Source organism: Melanerpes formicivorus, unplaced genomic scaffold (assembly GCF_026170545.1).
Source record: "Melanerpes formicivorus ecotype bairdi unplaced genomic scaffold, bMelFor1.0.p_v2 SCAF_72, whole genome shotgun sequence".
NCBI classification, from domain to species: domain Eukaryota; kingdom Metazoa; phylum Chordata; class Aves; order Piciformes; family Picidae; genus Melanerpes; species Melanerpes formicivorus.
In genome coordinates, this window is record NW_027142424.1 from 311,546 (window position 1) to 332,038 (window position 20,493).

At 63.4% G+C, this 20,493-nt stretch overlaps 1 protein-coding gene across 1 annotated transcript in view; it reads right to left on the minus strand.

The window, feature by feature from the left end:
- MYO18B (myosin XVIIIB) overlaps positions 1 to 17,896 on the minus strand; it is an 86,689-nt gene extending 68,793 nt beyond the window's left edge. The window contains exons 1-11 of the mRNA XM_068163263.1: positions 17,669 to 17,896; positions 15,421 to 15,576; positions 12,887 to 13,876; positions 12,735 to 12,801; positions 12,400 to 12,512; positions 11,589 to 11,765; positions 10,503 to 10,701; positions 9,441 to 9,583; positions 8,331 to 8,431; positions 7,314 to 7,377; positions 5,120 to 5,264 (exon numbers count right to left, since the gene is read on the minus strand). Of these exons, the coding sequence (XP_068019364.1) occupies positions 5,120 to 5,264; positions 7,314 to 7,377; positions 8,331 to 8,431; positions 9,441 to 9,583; positions 10,503 to 10,701; positions 11,589 to 11,765; positions 12,400 to 12,512; positions 12,735 to 12,801; positions 12,887 to 13,876; positions 15,421 to 15,576; positions 17,669 to 17,896 (2,383 nt within the window). The remainder of the gene's footprint in view (positions 1 to 5,119; positions 5,265 to 7,313; positions 7,378 to 8,330; positions 8,432 to 9,440; positions 9,584 to 10,502; positions 10,702 to 11,588; positions 11,766 to 12,399; positions 12,513 to 12,734; positions 12,802 to 12,886; positions 13,877 to 15,420; positions 15,577 to 17,668) is intronic.
- Positions 17,897 to 20,493: the final 2,597 nt, after the last annotated feature.

Here is a 20,493-nt window from a genome sequence, read left to right on the forward strand (position 1 = left end):
GTTCTGGCATCACCTCAGTGCCCATCTGAGCAGCAGCACTCACTCACTGTGTCCAGAGATGAGCAGTGAGGCCGGGGAGGGGTCTGGAGCACAGCCCTGGGAGGAGAGGCTGAGGGAGCTGGGGTTGCTTAGCCTGGAGAAGAGGAGGCTCAGGGGAGACCTTCTTGCTCTCTCTAACTCTCTGAAGGGAGGTTGTAGCCAAGGAGGGGGTTGGTCTCTTCTCCCAGGCACCCAGCACCAGAACAAGAGGACACAGTCTCAAGCTGTGCCAGGGGAGGTTTAGGCTGGATGTTAGGAAGAAGTTCTTCCCAGCAAGAGAGATTGGCCATTGGAATGTGCTGCCCAGGGAGGTGGTGGAGTCACCATCCCTGGAGGTGTTTAGGAAGAGCCTGGATGAGGCACTTGGTGCCATGGTTTAGTTAGTCATGAGGTGTTGGGTGCCAGGTTGGACTGGATGATCTCTGAGCACTTTTCCAACCTGAGTGACTCTGTGAAGCTTTTCCTCCTCAGAGTCCATGCTCTGCAGTCTTACTCCTTCAGGGACAATCCCACATCTCTCCCTAGACACCAAACCTGCTCTTGGTGGCCTGGCTCCTGCAATGTGTAGGGCCTGGGGCTGCCCTCCCTGCCTCTGCTAACAGCAGCTGTCAGGATTTAGAATAGAACAGAGTAGAATTAACCAAGGAGCAGGCAGAGGAACTGCCTCAGCAGCCCAGGCTTTGATTGATTCTGTGTTGGCTTTGTCTGAGCTGGGGCTGCTCCCCCTCACATTCCCACAGGCTGCTGCCAGAGGGGCTGCAGGGCCAGGGCTGCACAACCTGCCCAGCTGCCAGGCTCCCACTGCCAGCTGCCCACTCCAGCTGCCCATGGTGCCTGCTCCAGCATCCCACACTGCCCAGCCACTCCAGTGTCACACACTGCCTGCTCCAGCATCCCACACTGCCTGCTCCAGCTGCTCCAGCACCCCACACTGCCTGCTCCAGCACCCCACACTGCCTGCTCCAGCATCCCACACTGCCTGCTCCAGCATCCCACACTGCCTGCTCCAGCTGCTCCAGCACCCCACACTGCCTGCTCCAGCACCCCACACTGCCTGCTCCAGCACCCCACACTGCCTGCTCCAGCACCCCACACTGCCTGCTCCAGCATCCCACACTGCCTGCTCCAGCTGCTCCAGCACCCCACACTGCCTGCTCCAGCACCCCACACTGCCTGCTCCAGCACCCCACACTGCCTGCCCAGCTGCTCCAGCACCCCACACTGCCTGCTCCAGCTGCTCCAGCACCCCACACTGCCTGCTCCAGCACCCCACACTGCCTGCCCAGCTGCTCCAGCACCCCACACTGCCTGCTCCAGCACCCCACACTGCCTGCCCAGCTGCTCCAGCACCCCACACTGCCTGCTCCAGCACCCCACACTGCCTGCCCAGCTGCTCCAGCACCCCACACTGCCTGCTCCAGCACCCCACACTGCCTGCCCAGCTGATCCAGCACCCCACACTGCCTGCTCCAGCACCCCACACTGCCTGCCCCAGCTGCTCCAGCATCCCACACTGCCTGCTCCAGCACCCCACACTGCCTGCCCAGCTGCTCCAGCACCCCACACTGCCTGCCCCAGCTGCTCCAGCATCCCACACTGCCTGCCCCAGCACCCCACACTGCCTGCCCAGCTGCTCCAGCACCCCACACTGCCTGCTCCAGCACCCCACACTGCCTGCCCAGCTGCTCCAGCACCCCACACTGCCTGCTCCAGCACCCCACACTGCCTGCCCAGCTGCTCCAGCACCCCACACTGCCTGCTCCAGCACCCCACACTGCCTGCCCAGCTGATCCAGCACCCCACACTGCCTGCTCCAGCACCCCACACTGCCTGCCCCAGCTGCTCCAGCATCCCACACTGCCTGCTCCAGCACCCCACACTGCCTGCCCAGCTGCTCCAGCACCCCACACTGCCTGCCCAGCTGCTCCAGCATCCCACACTGCCTGCTCCAGCACCCCACACTGCCTGCCCCAGTTGCTCCAGCATCCCACACTGCCTGCTCCAGCCGCTCCAGCACCCCACACTGCCTGCTCCAGCATCCCACACTGCCTGCTCCAGCACCCCACACTGCCTGCCCCAGCTGCTCCAGCATCCCACACTGCCTGCTCCAGCCGCTCCAGCACCCCACACTGCCTGCTCCAGCATCCCACACTGCCTGCTCCAGCACCCCACACTGCCTGCCCCAGCTGCTCCAGCATCCCACACTGCCTGCTCCAGCCGCTCCAGCACCCCACACTGCCTGCTCCAGCTGCTCCAGCACCCCACACTGCCTGCCCCAGCTGCTCCAGCATCCCACACTGCCTGCTCCAGCCGCTCCAGCACCCCACACTGCCTGCTCCAGCCGCTCCAGCACCCCACACTGCCTGCTCCAGCCGCTCCAGCACCCCACACTGCCTGCTCCAGCCGCTCCAGCACCCCACACTGCCTGCTCCAGCATCCCACATCAGCACCTTCAGCACCCCACACGACCCCACACAGCCATCCCGTGCCAGTTTGTGAGGGGGCAGCCGGCAGCAGCAGGACAACAGCAAAAGAAACGGCACAGTTAGCCCCTGCTGGAGCCTGGCAGGTGCCAGGGAGCTCCTGGCGGGGCTAGGGATGAGGATGGCTGCAGCGCTGCAGACCCCCGAGGGCTGCTTGAGGAGGCGGCGAGGAGAGGCTGCCTTCGGTGCGACTGCAAGGGGAGGGCTCCGACAGGCTGGCTTCAAAGCGCCTGCGAGGGGCAGGGAAGCGCTGGCTATCGGCAGGCAAGGTTGCAGCGCATGAAAGGAGTCATCACCCCCACGGAGACCTGTGCTCCACACGGCTTTGATGCATTTTTCATCCGCCTTTCCTTTCATGCCTCCCCTTTTGTCGGCGCCCGGTGGGGGGGATCGATAGCCGAGGGAGCGCCGCCGAGGCAATGCTCTGCTTGTTAATCCCCTGCCCCAGGCTGCTCCCCAGCCGCAGCCCTGCCTGCCCCAGCCGGCCACGGCCCCGAGTCCTGCTGACAAGAGATCACAGGATCACAGGACGCAGAATTAAGCAGGCTGGAAAAGAGCTCAGAGCTCATCCAGTCCAGCCTCTCACCCAGCACCATCTGATCAACCAAACCCTGGCACCAAGGGCCTCATCCAGGCTCTTCCTAAACACCTCCCGGGATGGGGACTCCACCACCTCCCTGGGCAGCACATCCCAGTGGCCAATCTCTCTTTATATGAAGAACTTCTTCCTAACATCCAACCTAAGCCTCCCCTGGCACCGTTTGAGACTGTGTCCTCTTGTTGTACCATAGTATCAGTCAGGGTTGGAAGGGACCACAAGGATCTTCTAGTTCCAACCCCCCTGCCATGGGCAGGGACACCCCACACTAGATCAGCCTGGCCAGAGCCTCATCCAGCCTGGCCTTAAACACCTCCAGGGCTGGGGCCTCAACCACCTCCCTGGACAACCCATTCCAGGCCTTCACCACTCTCATGGGGAAGAACTTCCTCCTCACCTCCAGCTCCATTCCATTCCCCCCAGTCCTATCACTCCCTGAGATCCTGTTCTGCTGCTGCTTGCCTGGCAGAAGAGACCAACCCCCACCTGGCTACAACCTCCCTTCAGGGAGTTGCAGAGAGCAAGAAGGTCTCCCCTGAGCCTCCTCTTCTCCAGGCTAAGCAACCCCAGCTCCCTCAGCCTCTCCTCACAGGGCTGTGCTCCAGACCCCTCCCCAGCTTTGTTGCCCTTCTCTGGACACCTTCCAGCAGCTCCTCCCGCTGGCCACACCGCTCCTGATGCAGCAATAAACTTGTCCTGTTAAAGCGGTTACTAAATGATTCATGACCCAAATTACCAGCAGACATGTCCTGACACACTGCAGAGACGTTGGTAAATGCCTGGGGCTGAGTTTATGGCAGCCTCATCAAGGGGAGTGTGTAAATCAGGGTGGCTGCCTCCAAAAGGGCTCCAAAGCAAAGGGAGCCAGGCAGAGGCTTGAACAGAAGTTCCACCTGTGACATGAGGAACAGCTTCTTGAATTCAAGGGGGGAGGGAAAGGACAAGGGAGAGCTGGCCAGGCTGGAGAGCTGGGCAAGGAAAACCTCTGAATCTGGGGAAGGACAACCCCATGGACCTGCACAGCTTGGGGCTGAGCTGATGGAGAGCAGCTCTGGGGAAGAGAATCTGGCAGTTCTGGGGACAAGAGGGGGGCCATGAGCCAGCAATGTGCCCTTGTGGCATCCTGGGGTACATTAAGAGTGTGGCCAGCAGGTTGAGGGAGGATCTCCTCCCCCTTTCCTCTGCCCTGCTGAGGCCATGCCTGGAGCACTGAGGCCAGGGCTGGGCTCCCCAGTTCAAGCAGGACAAGGAACTGCTGGAGAGGGAACAGCAAAGGGCTGCAATGATGCTGAGGGGAATGGAACAGCTCTGTGAGGAGGAAGGGCTGAGGGAATTGGGGCTGTCTAGGCTGGAGAAGAGCAGCCTGAGGGGGATCTGATCAATACTTCAAGGGTGGGTGCCAGGAGGATGGCACCAGGCTTTTTCCAGTGGTGCCCAGTGGCAGGACAAGGGGTGGTGGGCACCAACTGGAACATCAGAAGCTCCTTCTAAAGATGAGGAAGAACTTCTTGAATGTAAGGGTGCTGGAGCCCTGGAGCAGGCTGCCCAGAGGGGTGGTGGAGTATCCATCTCTGGAGACATTCCAAACCCACCTGGATGTGTTCCTGTGTGACCTTCCCTAGGTGCCCCTGCCTTGGCAAGGCAGTTGGGCTTGATGATCTCCAGAGCTCCCTTCCAACCCCTAGGACACAGTCTGAAGCTGTGCCAGGGGAGGTTTAGGCTGGAGGTGAGGAGAAAGCTCTTCCCAGCAAGAGAGATTGGACACTGGAATGTGCTGCCCAGGGAGGTGGTGGAGTTCCCATCCCTAGAGGTGTCCAAGAGGGGATTGGATGTGGCACTTGGTGCCATGGTTTAGTTAGCCAGGAGGTGTTGGGTGCCAGGTTGGACTGGATATCTCTGAGCTCTTTTCCAGCCTCACTGATTCTATGATTCCCCTTCCTCCAACCCACCCAGCACTGAGATGAGGTCTAAGTAAAGCAGAGGCAGGGTCTCCTCTTACCTTTACAGGCACCAGCAGCTCCCAGGTGGTAGATGCCAGCCAGGACACGCCAGATGGCCATCTGCTCCTCTGCTGTGATGCCCAGGGTGCCCATGGCAGCCTGCAGCTGGGTGAATGCCACCGAGGCTTTCTGCTTCTCCTCGGGCTGTGGGTGGAAGGAGAGGAGAGGGGAAACACCACGGCCTCTGCCAGAGGGCCCCAGGGGCTGGGCACAGGGGAAAAGGCAAAAGGACATCTGAACACCCTCTGGGCAGCGAGGAGAAGACACCAAGGGACCCCAGGAGCAGTTTGGGAAGCAGTAGGAGCAGTCCTGGCAGGTCCCTCAGGAGCCTGCTGCGAGGAGCCAGCCTGGCTGCCTCTCCTCACCCTGCAGCTGAGCACAACTCCAGCTCCAGCAGCTGGAGATGGATGTGGTGTCCCTTCTCACCATGGCTGTGCTGGGAGCAGCTGAACAGCTTCCAGCCACCAGCAGGACCTCAGCTGCCCACCTCCAGCCAGCCCTGACTCCTGCCATGCTTGTGGCCAGCACAGCCCCGTGGTGAGCTCAGGGCTTTCTCCTCCTGGGCTGAGGCTGCCCCATGCAGGCACGAACAGGCACCAGTGGGCATCATCCCCATCCTTGCAAGGACCAACCCTGCCCTGGGCTGAAGGGTCTGGGCTCCTGCAGTGCCCTGCAGGGGGGCTGCTGAGGAGAACACCCAGCTGAGAGCTGCAGCCTCTCCAGCCTTCACAAACCAGCCCCAAAAGCTGTGCCTGTGGTGTCACAGCAGGGCTGTCCAGCCCCACCAGCAGCAGGGCTGAGGCCTGGGGTGTCACCACTTAGACCTCCAAGAGGACCCAGAGGCAGCTCTGGAGTCCCTGCAGGGCTGGTGCCCAGAGCAGGGGAAGGAAGAGTTACCAACACCTCTGCTCAGCCAGGAGTTCATCCCCTGGGGAGCTGCTTCATCATTCAACAGCCTCCACCCTCAGCATCCTGGGGGGCTCCTTGGACACCCCCACCACACCCTGCTGGACCAAACAGCCAAGCCTGGCTGCCTAGGGGCACTCATGGGCCATGGGGGATGTCACCAGGAAGGAGGAGGAGCAGTGGCAGGGCCAAAGTGTTGTACCTTTGCAGAGCTCACAGACCCTGGGCTGAGGAGGTGCTTGGTGCTGCCCAGCTCTTCCTGACCCTCTGTCCCTCTTGCAGAGCTCACAGACCCTGGGCTGAAGAGATGCTTGGTGCTGCCCAGCTCTTCCTGACCCTCTTGCCGAGCTCACGTATCCTGCACTGAGGAGGTGCTTGGTCCTGTCCAGCTCTTCCTGACCCTCTTGTCCCTTTGCAGAGCTCACAGACCCTGCACTGAAGAGGTGCTTGGTGCTGTCCAGCTCTCCCTGACCCTCTGTCCCTCTTGCAGAGCTCACAGACCCTGGGCTGAGGAGGTGCTTGGTGCTGTCCAGCTCCTCCTGACCCTCTTGCAGAGCTCACAGACCCTGGGCTGAAGAGGTGCTTGGTGCTGTTCATCTCTTCCTGACCCTCTTGTCCCTCTTGCAGAGCTCACAGACCCTGGGCTGAGGTGCTTGGTGCTATCCAGCTCTCCCTGACCCTCTGCATCCCAGTGGAAAAACTTTCTGAGCTGGGATGAGGCACCCATAGGAGTTGGGGGCTGCAGAAGGAGGCAACACTCCCACCCTACCCCTCCTCTCTGAACCTACACTCGCTGCTGGGTGAGGCCCTGTGGTCCCTCACCTTGTTCTGCCTGGCAGCCACCCTCCCTCTGGGTGCTGGAGCAGGGCAGCAGGTCCCTGATGAAGATGGAATGTTGGACTCCTGGCTAGATGATGTCACTGCAAATTGCTGTGATTCATCCTGGGGCTTTGGCTCATGGACAACCTGCCTGAGCTTCTCAAACAGCTCAGGCTGGAGCAGCTGGTGCTGGAAAACCAACTGCAGGACTTTCAGCCCCTAAAAACCCCATTCTGGCCTGTCCAAACCAGGTCACCACCCCCATCCCCCCCAGGAGCTCCTGCCACAGGGAAACATCAGGGCTTGTTGGCTCCAGAGCAGCAGGATCCATCTCCAGGGTGTGTTGGGATGTGCAAACCCAAGTGCAGACACCAGGCAACAGCTCCTCTGCTCCAAGAGGGCTGTTGGCAGGGTTCCTCACACCCCAGCATTTGCTGCTAGCCCTCCCTGTGCCTGGTTTCTCCCTACCTTTGAGCATGGCTTCATCCCAAAGGAATTGCTCTCAGCCACCTGGTGCAAGTGCAGCATTGTCCTGGAAGCAGGCACAGAAAGTGAGACTCAAGCTCCCTTCCTCCCCTCAGCACTCCCCAGCATCCCTGCCCACTTCTCAGGGGGGGATCCCCAGCAGGGACCCAAGTGACATCACACAAGGAGCTGGGCAAGGGGACAGAAGTGGGGCCAGATGTGCCAGGAAGCCTCAGCCAGGGCAGCCCAGGGCTGTGAAGCTCGTGGGGAAAGCCAGCAGTGAGCAGGGGAAGGGATCAGATCTTGGTCTCATCTGTGCAGCCCAACTCCAGCTTTAGTGAAGGGGTGAAAACAGCACCAGAGCATGTCCCTGTCCCCTGGGCACTCATGGAATGGGCTTGGTTGGGAGAGACCTTCCAGCTCAGCCAGGCCAACCCTTCACCCAGCACTGCCAGGGGCACCACCAAGCCATGGCCCTCAGCACCACAGCCCTGAAACCCCTCCAGGGATGGGGACTCCACCACTGCCCTGAGCAGCCTGGGCAACCCTCAAGGGGAAGAAATTGCTCCTCATGTCCAACCTAAAGCTCCCCTTGAGGCCATTTCCTCTTCTCTTATCAATTCTTCCCTGGGAGAAGACACCAAGCCCCACCTCACTCCAGCCTCCTGCCAGGGAGTTGCAGAGAGCAGTGAGGTCTTCCCTCAGCCTCCTTTACCTCAGGCTGAACACCCCCAGCTCCCTCAGCTGCTCCTCCCCAGCCCTGTTCTCCAGACCCTTCCCCAGCTCTGGACCTGCCCCAGGCCCTCAATGTCCTTCTTGGAGTGAGGAGCCCAAAGCTGACCCCGGGATTTGCAGCATCCCTGATGTCATCACTCTCTCCAATCTCCTTCTCCTCAGAGAAGGTCTCAAACCCCCACATTGCTGGAGCAAAGTTGGGCACCAGTCCCACCTCAGGGCTGGGGTAGCCACCAGGCAGGCAAGGAGCAGAGTTGCCTGGTGCCATGGGAGCCCCAGCCTCACCTCTGTGCCACATCCAAGCCTGCCAGCATCATGGGGAAGACGTTGAAGCTGCTTTCTCCCGGGGGCTGCTGGGCGACGCGGGACCTCTCCAGCAGCATGGTCTGGGGAGGGAGGGGAGGCAGGGCTGAGCTGCAGCCCCCAGAGGACAGAGGCAGCCAGAGGTGGGACTGGGAGATGCCAAGGAGGGGTTGGAGCCCCCCTTGCAGGGTGATAGGGGGGTTTGGAGGCTGCTCCTCACTCCCACTGGGGGCTGTGCAGCACAGGCTGTGGAGCAAGAGCTGGCCCATGCCCCAGGAGCACAGTGCATGGGGTGCAACACCCAGGCTCCCTCCCCACCTCTGGAGGCGTGGGTGATGAGATGGCCCTGGCACAGATGTGCCAGCCTCTAGATAAACCATTGCCTGGGCTTGAGACAAGGCCAGGTCTGCCTCCAGCCTTGCCAGGCTTGGTGAAGGGCAGCACTGACCCCAGGGACGAGTCCCTGCAGGGCTGGGATGCCCCAGATGGATTGCCCCATCCTCCCCCAAGCAGCCCAGGAAGGTGGTCCAGAGAGTGAATGCTCCCAGGGGGACATTTCCACTCCTCAGCAAGGACCAAAGGTGGCCACTGGGTCCTTGATGGCTCCTGAGGCAGAGGAGGGGCAGCAAGGGGGCAGCCCTGGTGCTCCCCACCAGCAGACACCAGCTCAAGCCTCCTCTTCCTCCACCAGAGGAGGCCCTGAGGACAGGAGCAGCTCTGATCAAAGTGCCCTTGCACAGCAGCCCTGCTGCTGCTGAGCCCTCAGAGGTCCTGCTGCAGGCTGCTGTGTGAGGAGCTGCTCTCCAGAGGCTGAGCTCCAGAGCTCCTCATCAACATCTCGCTCCAGCTCTGAGCTCCTTGCCAGGGGGGAGGCTGACAGGCTGCAGGGGAACCCCTGAGGCTGGCACAGCTCCTGCTTGGCTGTGCTTTGGGGCAGCTTTGGTCCAGGAGCAGAAGCAGGGCAGAGCATTGCTCCTCTCCTGCCCAGCCTGGCCGGGCCCCGTGGCAGGTGAGCTGCTCACCCCCATCCCAAGGACCTCCAGCTTGAGCCACAGCCCTCCCCCCTCCCCCAGGGACAGGTCCCACGGGCACCTGGAGGTGGGCAGCAGTTATCTGGCCGGTGGCATTGAAATCCAGCGACAGGAGCATGGAGAAGCGTGTGGAGCTGCTGCTGCAGCCGGTGCTCACCGAGCCAAAGGCTCCCAGGAGGGTGAACAGCGCCTGGATCTTCTCCACTGCAAAACCAGCACCCCCTGAGCACCCCTGTGCTGCCTGCAGCCCTGCACTGCCTGCAGCCCCTGCGCTGCCTGCAGCCCCTGCACTGCCTGCAGCCCCTGAGCACCCCTTCACTGCCTGTAGCCCTGCACTGCCTGAGCTGCCTGCAGCCCTGAGCTGCCTGAGCTGCCTGCAGCCCTGCACTGCCTGCAGCCCTGCACTGCCTGCGCTGCCTGCAGCCCTGCACCCCTGTGCTGCCTGCAGCCCCTGAGCACCCCTGCGCTGCCTGCAGCCCTGCACTGCTCACTGGGAGAGAGCCAGATCCCAGCAGAGCTGCACCAGCACAGCCTCAGGGCTGCAAACAGGTGCTGCTGGAGAAGGCTTCTGCCCTTGGCTCCTCCTTCTCCTGCCCTGTGCCTGAGACCATGCCACCCATGCTTCCCCCTGTGCCTGAGACCATGCCACCCATGCTTCCCCCTGTGCCCTGTGCCCTGAGACCATGCCACCCATCCATGCCACCCATGCTTCCCCCTGTGCCCTGTGCCTGAAACCATGCCACCCTTGCTTCCCCCTGTGCCTCACACCATGCCATCCACACTGCCCACCTGCCCCATACTTAAGACTCTGCTGCCCACACTGCCCTGTACCCGAGACCATGCCATCTGTACTGCCCACTGTGCCCTACACCTGAGACCCTGATGCCCACCATACCCCATCCCTGAGCCCCTGCCATCCGTGCTGCCCACCATGCCCATCCCTGAGCCCCTACCATCCGTGCTGCCCACCATGCCCATCCCTGAGCCCCTGCCATCCGTGCTGCCCACCATGCCCATCTCTGAGCCCCTGCCATCCATGCTGCCCACCATGCCCCATCCCTGAGCCCCTGCCATCCGTGCTGCCCACCATGGCCCATCCCTGAGCTCCCACCGTGGCCCGTACCTGAGACGATGCCATCCACGCTGCCCGCTGTGCCCACCAGGAATTCCAGAGCACTCTGGCAGCAGGAGGTCTTGCCAGCCCCACTGCGGCCCAGGGGCACGATGGCCTGGTCCTGCCGCTGCAGCAGCAGCTTCCTGTAGGCTCTGAGTGCCACGGAGCAGACGTGAGGGGCTCTGGCATCCCGCTTGCCCCTGGGCGCCTGCGGGCAGGGAGAGATTGGCAGAGCACATCCCAGGGGCAGGGCAGGGGAGGGGCTGGAAGGGACCTCCAGCACCCTCACATTCAAGAAGTTCCTCCTCACATTTAGGAGGAGCTTCTGATGCTCCAGTTTGAGCCCACCACCCCTTGTCCTGTCCCTGGGCACCACTGGAAAAAGCCTGGTGCCATCCTCCTGGCACCCACCCTTGAAGTATTGATCAGCATTGATCAGATCCCCCTGCACCTGCTCTTTCCAGAACACCAAGCCCCAGTTCTCCCCATCTTTCCACATCCTGGGTCCTTAGTGTCCCTCCAGCCTCCCTGCTCATCCTGAGCACCCCTGGTGCTGAGCATCCCTGCTCATCCTGAGCACCCCTGGGGCTGAGCATCCCTGCTCATCCTGAGCACCCCTGGGGCTGAGCCTCCCTCCAGCCTCCCTGCTCATCCTGAGCACCCCTGGGGCTGTGTCCCTCCAGCATCCCTGCTCATTCTGAGCACCCCTGGTGCTGAGCATCCCTCCAGCACCCCTGCTCATCCTGAGCACCCCTGGTGCTGAGCATCCCTCCAGCACCCCTGCTCATCCTGAGCACCCCTGGTGCTGAGCATCCCTCCAGCACCCCTGCTCATCCTGAGCACCCCTGGTGCTGAGCATCCCTGCTCATCCTGAGCACCCCTGCTCATCCTGAGCACCCCTGGTGCTGAGCCTCCCTGCTCATCCTGAGCACCCCGGCGCTGGTCCTTCCCCTCCATCCCCTCGCAGGGACGGTCCCATGGTGCCATCTGCTGGCACCGCGCTGCCCGGCGCCCTCCGCCGCTGTCCCCGGCGGGGTCGGGGGTGTCGGTAACCTCTTCCTATCCCCCGGCACGGTCAGGCCCCTGCCCCCTCACCTTGGCCGGGCTGCCGCTGGCTGCGAAGCTGGGTCTGATGGCCAGCAGGCTGGGCCCGGCGTAGGTGCAGGGCAGGCGGGCTCGGTAGCGCTGCTGCAGCGTGTGCAGGGCGCTGCACTCGTTGAGGCTGAGGAGCATGGCCAGGTCCTCGGCCAGGTCCAAGCTGGAGGGGTTGGTCTGCAGGGATGATGGAATCACCGACTGGTTTGGGTGGGAAAGGACCTCTCAAGGGCATCCAAGTCCAACCCCCCTGCACTCAGCAGGGACAGCTGCAGCTGGAGCAGGTTGCACAGAGCCACAGCCAACCTGACCTGCAGTGCTTCCAGGCCTGGGGCACCTCCCACCTCTCTGGGCACCCTGGGCCAGGCTCTCACCACTCTCAGAGTCAAACATTTCTCCCTTCTTGCCAGTCTGGATCTCCCTCTTTTACTTTCAAACCACCACCCCCTTGCCCTGTCACACCAGACCCTGCTCAAAGTTCTGTCCCCAGCTCCCTGCTCAGCCTCTTTAAGCACTGAAAGGCCACCAGAAGGTCCCCCTGGAGCCTTCTCTTCTCCAGGCTGAACAACCCCAGCTCTCTCAGCCTGGCCTCACAGCAGAGGGCTCCCAGCCCTCCCAGCACTGCTTGGTCCTTAAGGAAGAGTCAGAGCCTCCCTTGAGCTCTGCCACCCCGGCATGGATCCCACCAGCCCCCCAACACCTCGGACCTATCCAGCCTGGCCACGGGGTCTAATCCTGCCCGGGCACTGCACTAGGCTCTGCGGGCAGCGGTGGCCCCCCCGTGCCAGGCAAAGGCGAGGAGGGGGCTCACCCTCTGCACTCTGTCCTCCTCCACCTCCGCGACGCTGCCGTCCCCCTGCCGGCGCACCCGGACCCTCCCTGCCGGCGGCTCCGGCGTCCCCACGTCCGGCTTCAGCTGCGTGGCTGCAACGAGAGGACACTGAGGGCCACGGCCAAAGCAGCTCCAGGCAGAGCTGCTGCTGCCCCGTGGGGAGCTGCCAAGGGTCCCCTCGGAGCCTGGCACCGCTGAGGCGGGGCCATGACACAGCGTCACAGCCGCAGCCGGTGCCCACCCAGCTCCTGACCCGCAGCCCGGCTGGGGACGGCTCTCGGCTGGTGGAAAGGGAGGCCAGGGGGAGGCGTTACCCAGCGTGAATCCATCCTCCTGGATCAGCCAGACCTTCTCCGCTTCGTACCAAGCATCCCTCGGAGCCTGAGGGGGGCAGAGAGGGACCCTGCAGGAACCGGCAGGAGCTCGGGACACAGGGTGAAGCCTCGGGGGGCTGGGGACACCTTACCTGCTCCTGCTCCGTGCCCTCTTTGCCCTCTCCTGGTGCCTTTTTGGTCTCTCCTGCTTCTTCCTTCACCTTCCCCACCTCCTTTGCCACATCTTCTGTCTTCTCTGGGATCCCCCCTGGCTCCTCCTTGAGCCTCTCTGATTTCTCTGCAGCTTTTCCAGGCTTTCTGAGCTCCTTCGGCTCCTTCTTCACACCTCCAACATCTTTCTTCATCTTCTCTGGCTCCTTCTTGGCTGCTCCCAGCTCCTTATTGGATCTTGCCTTAGCTGGGGGCTCCTTGTGCCCTGGGGGTGCCCCCTTCTCCTTCTTGGTGCTCTCAGGACCTGTCCCTTTGGGCACTTCCCCCTCCTTCGCCAGGACTTTGCTGAAGAGCTGGAGGCCTTTGCTGGGGGTGGGGGCTGCAGCTGGGGGACTGCCCCTCGGGAGGGGATCCTTAGAGCTCCTCTCAGGGGCTGCAGCTGGAGGACTGCTCCCTGGGCGAGGCTGCTTGGAGGTCTTCTCAGTAGCTGCAGTTAGGGGGCTGCTCCCTGAGCCAGGGTCCTTGCTGCTCGTCTCAGGGGCTGCAGCTGGGGAACTGCCACCCAGCCTGGGGTCCTTGGAGGTCTTCCCAGGGGCTGGAGTTGGGGAGTTACTCCCTGGTCGGGGGTCTTTGGAGCTCTTCTCTGGTGCTGCCGCTGGGGGGCTGCCCCCCAGGCAGGGTTCTTTGGAGCTCTTCTCAGGACACGATGACTTCTGTGCCTTGGGAGCCTGCAGCCGAGGGGTCTCTGCTGGTTTGGGGGCAGCTGCTGCTGGGCTGGGTGCAGGGGAGGGGGCTTTGCTGGGGGTGGCCCCTGGCGAAGCTGGCAGCTCCTTCCGTGGGGGGGCTGGGGGCCCCTTGCTGCCCTGCCCCTCTGCTTTCAGTCCGTTTTGCAGCAGCTGCACCTTGCTGGTCACTTCTCCTCCAGCAGCTGCAGGGGCTCCAGCCCGGGGCTTGCTGTCCTCCCCCGGGGGCTGCCAAGCAAAGGAGAGGAGCTGAGGCCAACAGGGAGAGGGTGAAGGACCCAACCCCGACCCTGACCCCAGCAGCTGCAGCCCAGTGTGGGATGCCTGTGCCAAGCACAGCCTGGCAGGACACAGAGCTCCAGCCCCATTGCTCTGGGCATGGCCAAGGGCTGCAGGTCAGTGCCCAGACCTGGCTGCATGGTTGCAGTTGGTGGTGGCATCATCACCCTCCTTTCACTGCCCTCTTGAAGCCATCCCATCCCTCCACCCACATCCTGGGTCACCACTGGGGGCCATGCCCAGGGATGCCCCCACACACACTTACTCCCTTCCCTGTGCTCAGTGAGCTGCAGAACTTTGAGCCCTGCTTCATTCCCCACCTTTAATTAATGGCCCCTTGCACTAATGAAGCCTCCAGCACTAATGACTCAGGGCTGGCAGCTGGCTGAGCCCCACCACGAGCCCCATGACACCACACTGACTAGAACAGAATTAACCAGGCTGGAAAAGTCCTCAGAGACCATCCAGTCCAACCTAGCACCCAGCACCATCAAATCAACTGAACCATGGCACCAAGTGCCTCAGCCAGGCTCTTCCTAAACACCTCCAGGGGTGGTGACTCCACCACCTCCCTGGGCAGCACATCCCAATGGCCAATCTCTCTTGCTGGGAAGAACTTCTTCCTCACCTCCAGCCTGAACCTCCCCTGGCACAGCTTGAGACTGTGTCCTCTTGTTCTGGTGCTGCTTGCCTGGGAGAAGAGACCAACCCCCACCTGGCTACAACCTCCCTTCAGGGAGTTGGAGAGAGCAAGAAGGTCTCCCCTGAGCCTCCTCTTCTCCAGGCTAAGCAACCCCAGCTCCCTCAGCCTCTCCTCACAGGGCTGTGCTCCAGACCCCTCCCCAGCTTTGTTGCCCTTCTCTGGACACCTTCCAGCAGCTCAACATCTTTCCTAAACTGAGGAGCCCAGAACTGGACACAGGACTCAAGGTGTGGCCTGAGCAGTGCTGAGCACAGGGCAGAATGCCCTCCCTGCTCCTGCTGGCCACACTGTTCCTGCTGCAGGCCAGGATGCCATTGGCCTTCTTGGCCACCTGGGCACACTGCTGGCTCATGTTCAGCCTTCTATCAACCACTACCCCCAGGTCCCTCTCTGCCTGGCTGCTCTCAGCCACTCTGCCCCCAGCCTGCAGCACTGCCTGGGGTTGCTGTGGCCACTGTGCAACACCTGGCACTTGGATGTGTTCAATCTCCTGCCCTTGGCCTCTGCCCATCTCTCCAGCCTGTCCAGGTCCCTCTGCAGAGCTCTCTACCCTCTAACAAATCAACTCCTGCCCTCAGCTTGGTGTCATCTGCAAACTTACTGATGCTGGACTCAATCCCCTCATCCAGATCATCAATAAAGCTATTGACCAGGATGGGGCCCAGCACCTCATGCAGAAAGCCACTCATGGAGCCATTGCCTTGGGTGGGAGCTGGCTGGGGACAGATGGGTACAGCCAGGCAGTGCCAAGGCAAGACACCTGTTGGGGGGGGGGTCCACCACTGCTCACCTCCTCTTTCCCCCCAGCCTTGGGCTCCTTCTTCAGCTTGGCAGCCTTGGCCTCCTTCTCGGTCTCCCGCACGAGCTGCTTGATGAACCCCCCCGGGATGACCGACAGGAGCAGGGGAGGGGCGGACGGCGGCGGCCCCCTGTCCTCCTCCCGAATCTGTTGGCAGGAGCAGAGCCTGAGTTGGGGGGCAGGGCGCAGGGGCAGGGCCCCTGGCACAGCCACCCTGTTGGGCAGGTTAGCGGCGTGAGCGGCAGGGCACCCCCGGCGGCAGGGCACCGGCGGCGGCAGGGGACCCCCAGCGGCAGGGGACCCCCAGAGGCAGGGCACCCCCCGCGGCAGGGCACCGGCGGCGGCAGGGCACCCCCGGCGGCAGGGCACACCCAACGGCAGGGCACCGCCAGCGGCAGGGCACCGGCGGCAGCAGGGCACCCCCAGCGGCAGGGCACCCCCCGCGGCAGGGCACCGCCAGCGGCAGGGCACACCCAGCGGCAGGGCACCCCCAGCGGCAGGGCACCGGCGGCGTGGCTGCCAGCCCCGAGCATCCTGCGGGGTCACCCCTGAGCGCCAGGCTGCCTCCAGGGTGGGCAGGAGAAGCAGGAAGGAGCAAAGCCCCACGTCGAAGTGCTCGCCATGCCACGGAGAGCTGGGCACCACCGGGAGCCCTCATGCACTGCCAGCTCTGCCCAGAGCCCAGAAGCTGTGGCAGGGCCACGGGAGGAACCGTCCTGGCGGCAGCGAGTGGAGAAGCAGCTCCTGGCGCCGCGGCGGCCGCATGCAGACCTGGGAGCCCCTCCGTGCTGGGCCCCCCGAGCTGAAGTGGCCCCGCTCCCAGCAGCTCCCCCAGCAGAGGGCCAGCCCATCCCTGCCCGCCCCCAGCAGCACCGGCACCGAACCCTGCAGAGCTCCCCCCCGAGGCTCAGCCCTGGCAGGGAACCACCTGCCCCAAACAGCAGCAAGAGAGCTCAACCCGGAGCGTTCAGGCTGCACAGGTGCCCAGAGCTGGCAGGGTCGGGCACAGCACGAGCAACGCGTGCAGGGAGCCGAGGAGATGCCAACCCTGGTGGCGTGTGGCAGGCTGGCTGCAGCATGTGTGTGGCCCCCACGCCCCCCACGCACATATCAACGACCCCCCTGGGCAGCCCACGAGCACCCAGCCCCAAAGCACCACCAGTGCCACCCAGACCAAGACTTTCCTTCTGCTCCCAGAGTGCCAGGCGTGAGGAGATGGCCATGGTGGTGGCGAGGTGGCACGGAGCTGTACGGAGAGCCACGGGGAGAGAGGAGAGAGTTAGCCAGGGGCTGCTGCCGGCCAGGGGCTGGCAGCACCATGACCTTGCTGGGCATCGCCCCCCAGGATGAGCTCATGGCACCAGATGGAGCATGACAGCCCAGGGCTGGGTCACGAGCAGCCACCTCCGGCCCCTGGCACGGCACGGCGAGCTGCAGGGGGTCGGCGGCAGGGGGGCGGTGCTGGGACCCCGGCACCCTGGGCTGGGCAGCACGGGGTGGCCGCAGGAGCCTGCCCGTGCCCCATTTTGGGGGGGCACCTGTCGGGATCATTCACGCACCGAGCGCGTCGGGGCTCGGCTGGCCGCATCTCCTTGTACAGTAAAGGGCAGGAGCTCCAGGAGCGGCCGGGAGCTGGCTCAGGAATGTCCCCTGCCTCCCCAGCCAGCAGATCTGGCTGCCACGTGTCCTCACCGCCACCAGGAACCAGCGCTGCCCCCGCGCTGTCCCCCCCGGACAGAGCCCCTGCGGCAGGCCACCCCCAGCCCCTCAGCCGGAGCTGGATCCTCAGCCCTGCCCCGCACCTGGGGAAACTGAGGCACGGCGGAACGCCGAGCACCCCGCACGGCACAAGCAAGGGCTGGGCGCCCCCGCTCAGGCTCCCTGCCCCCGCGCCCCACCTAGGAAGCAGGATGCGACCCCACGCAGGAGCCACCCAGCACCTGCTGCCACCCTGGTGGGGGCCGGGAGCCGAGGCCATCGGGGGGGCCAGGCCAGCCTGCTGCGTGGGGCGGCGAGCACCACCCCCGGCCCCACTTCCAGCCCATCCCTCCCCAGCACAGAGAGGGAGCTGGAAGCCACCCCCAGCGCCGAGGCTGCCACCGTCCCCAGCCATCCCCACCTAAAAATAGCCTTTCCCTGCCGAGGGGCCCACGGCCCAGCTGCCAGCGCACCCTAACCCCTCCACGGGCCCCCTACCCCCGGCCCCCAACCCCGAAGGGCCATCTCAGAGCTCCCATACCTGGGCGGGGGCGGGGGGGGTGCTCAGGCTGCCGTTGGTCCGGGCTGGCACCGGGGCTGTGCCACCCCCGTGCGGGAGCCGGCGAGCGGAGAGCGGCGGCGGCGGGCGGGCAGGGACAGGCAGCAGGGCAGGGACAGGCAGCAGGGCAGCGGCAGGCGGCAGGGCAGCGGCGTGTGCTCCCCCCACCGCCCCCCGGCACGGCACGGCACGGCAGCTGAGCTGACACATGTCACGGCTAAAAATAGCCCGGGCTGGGGAGAGACGGTGGCACGGCGGGGCCCTCCCGTTCCCCGGCCTGCCGGCACCGCCTGGCACCCGCCCGTGCCACCCCTGCACCCCCGCCGCGCCGGCCCGTGCCCTCGGTGCCAACGCACCAAGGGGGGCAGCCGTCCTGGGCTGGCATAAGGCAGACCACGGTGCTGCAGGAGGGCACCCCCAGGTTGTCCCCAGATACTCACAGCTGGGTACTGCAGGAGGGCACCCCCAGGCTGTCCACACACACCCCACAGTTGGGTACTGCAGGAGGGCACCCCCAGGTTGTCCACACAACCTCATGTCTGGGTGCTGCAGGAGGGCACCCCAGGCTGTCCTCCACATCACCTTCACAGCTGGGTGCTGCAGGAGGCCACCCCAGGATGTCCACACACCCCCCACAGTTGGGTGCTGCAGTAGGGCACCCCAGGATGTACCCACATCCTCACAGCTGGGTGCTGCAGGAGGGCACCCCAGGATGTCCACACAACCTCATGTCTGGGTGCTGCAGGAGGGCACCCCAGGATGTCCACACAACCTCATGTCTGGGTGCTGCAGGAGGGCACCCCAGGATGTCCCCCCATCCCCACAGTTAGGAGCTGCAGGAGGGCACCCCCAGGATGTCTTCCACATCACCCTCACAGCTGGGTGCTGCAGTAGGGCACCCCAGGATGTCCCCCCATCCCCACAGCTGGGTGCTGCAGGAGGGCACCCCAGGTTGTCCCCCCATCCCCACAGCTGGGTGCTGCAGGAGGGCACCCCAGGCTGTCCCCTAGGTTCAAGCTCTGGCATGGGGCTCCCCAGGACACCCTGGCTCCCCTCACCAGCTCCAGCCCTGACACAAGGTTTGGAGCTGGGGAGGGACCTGAGAGCAGAGCTTAAAATAGCCTCTCCTGGTGGAAAGAAGTCACCCAGTGCCAGGGCCAGCGTGGCCAGAAGCCTGGGCAGGGCAGGTAGGCTGCAGGGTTCAGAGCCCTGCCTGCCCTGAGAGGTGCCTGGCACCACCAGCCCCAACCTCACCTCCCCACAGAGCTCTGCCATGGACCACTGGACAATCATGGAGGGGCAGAGGGTGACCCTGTAGGGACTGGCAGGACCCACACCACCACAACCCAACACCCTCCAGGCAAGGCTGGAGGGGTGAGATGAGGCCAAGCCCAACCCCTGCTGCTCCATGGCTTCACTGAAGAGCTCCATGGACATGCCCAAGGGATCAACACCAACAGCTGGCAAAGCTCTGCTGGTAAGGAACAGGGTTGTTGGTCTGCAGGTGCCTGGCAGGACACCAAGGCGAGCTCCAAGGTGCTCCAGCCTCACATTTCCACCCAGAATGGCACAAGGGCATGGAACTGGGTGGTCCACGTGGTCCCTGATGGCACCACAGCCACAGGGCAGCCCGGCTGGGGTGCCCCTCAGCTGCAAGCCTCAAACTCCCTCCCAAGTTTGGGACAGCCACCCTTTGTCACCCCTAGCAACTTCACTGTCCCTGCCAGGGCCATTTTTGGGGGGGGGGGCTCCACCACACAGGGCTGAGCATCACCACCAGGACTCTGCTTGCAACAGCAGGCACTGTCCCACCAGCAAGACACAGCCACCCCTGGGCAAAGCACAACCAAGCATCATGACACACCAGGGGTGGTCTCTCCAGCCAGCAAAGGCACTTACCTCTGAGAGGGGCAGCTGGGGACAGCAGCACAACGAGGCCCCAGGGTTCCTCCTCTGCCTCGTGGGGGTGGGATTGAGCTCCAGGCTCCCCTCCAGGGGAGGGGTCTGGAGCACAGCCCTGTGAGGAGAGGCTGAGGGAGCTGGGGTTGCTTAGCCTGGAGAAGAGGAGGCTCAGGGGAGACCTCCTTGCTCTCTACAGCTCCCTGAAGGGAGGTTGTAGCCAGGTGGGGGTTGGTCTCTTCTCCCAGGCAACCAGCACCAGAACAAGAGGACACAGTCTCAAGCTGTGCCAGGGGAGGTTCAGGCTGCAGGTTAGGAAGAAGTTCTTCCCAGCAAGAGAGATTGGCCATTGGGATGTGCTGCCCAGGGAGGTGGTGGAGTCCCCATCCCTGGAGGTGCCCAAGAGGGGATTGGATGTGGCACTTGGAGCCATGGTTTAGTTAGCCATGAGGTGCTGGGTGCCAGGTTGTACTGGATGATCTCTGAGGCCTCTTCCAGCCTCACTGCTTCTATGATGCCAGGAGAAGAAGCAGAGGCAGCAGCAGACACGCAAAGGCTTTTATTGGGGTTCTGGTGGAACGAGAGCAGCTGTACTGACCAACACACAGAAGCAGCTTGGCTGTGCCAAAGGAAGGACCCTTCCAAAAAAAAGAAACAACCCAAAGTAACCCACCCCCCAAAACAAAAAACCCCAACCCCCCCAAAAATAAACCCCTCACAGCAGCAGGAACTCAGCATGGCACAGCTGGCACAAGTCTCTGTGGGAAGAGCTACCAGGAGGTGCAGCAGCAGCAGCCAGCAGCAGCCAGGGGCCACCACCCTGCTCTGCACAATCAAGAGGGAAAGAGCCAAGTACAGAAAACGAAGAAATTGCTTCTCAGAGACACAATATCCAAAGGTATTTACAG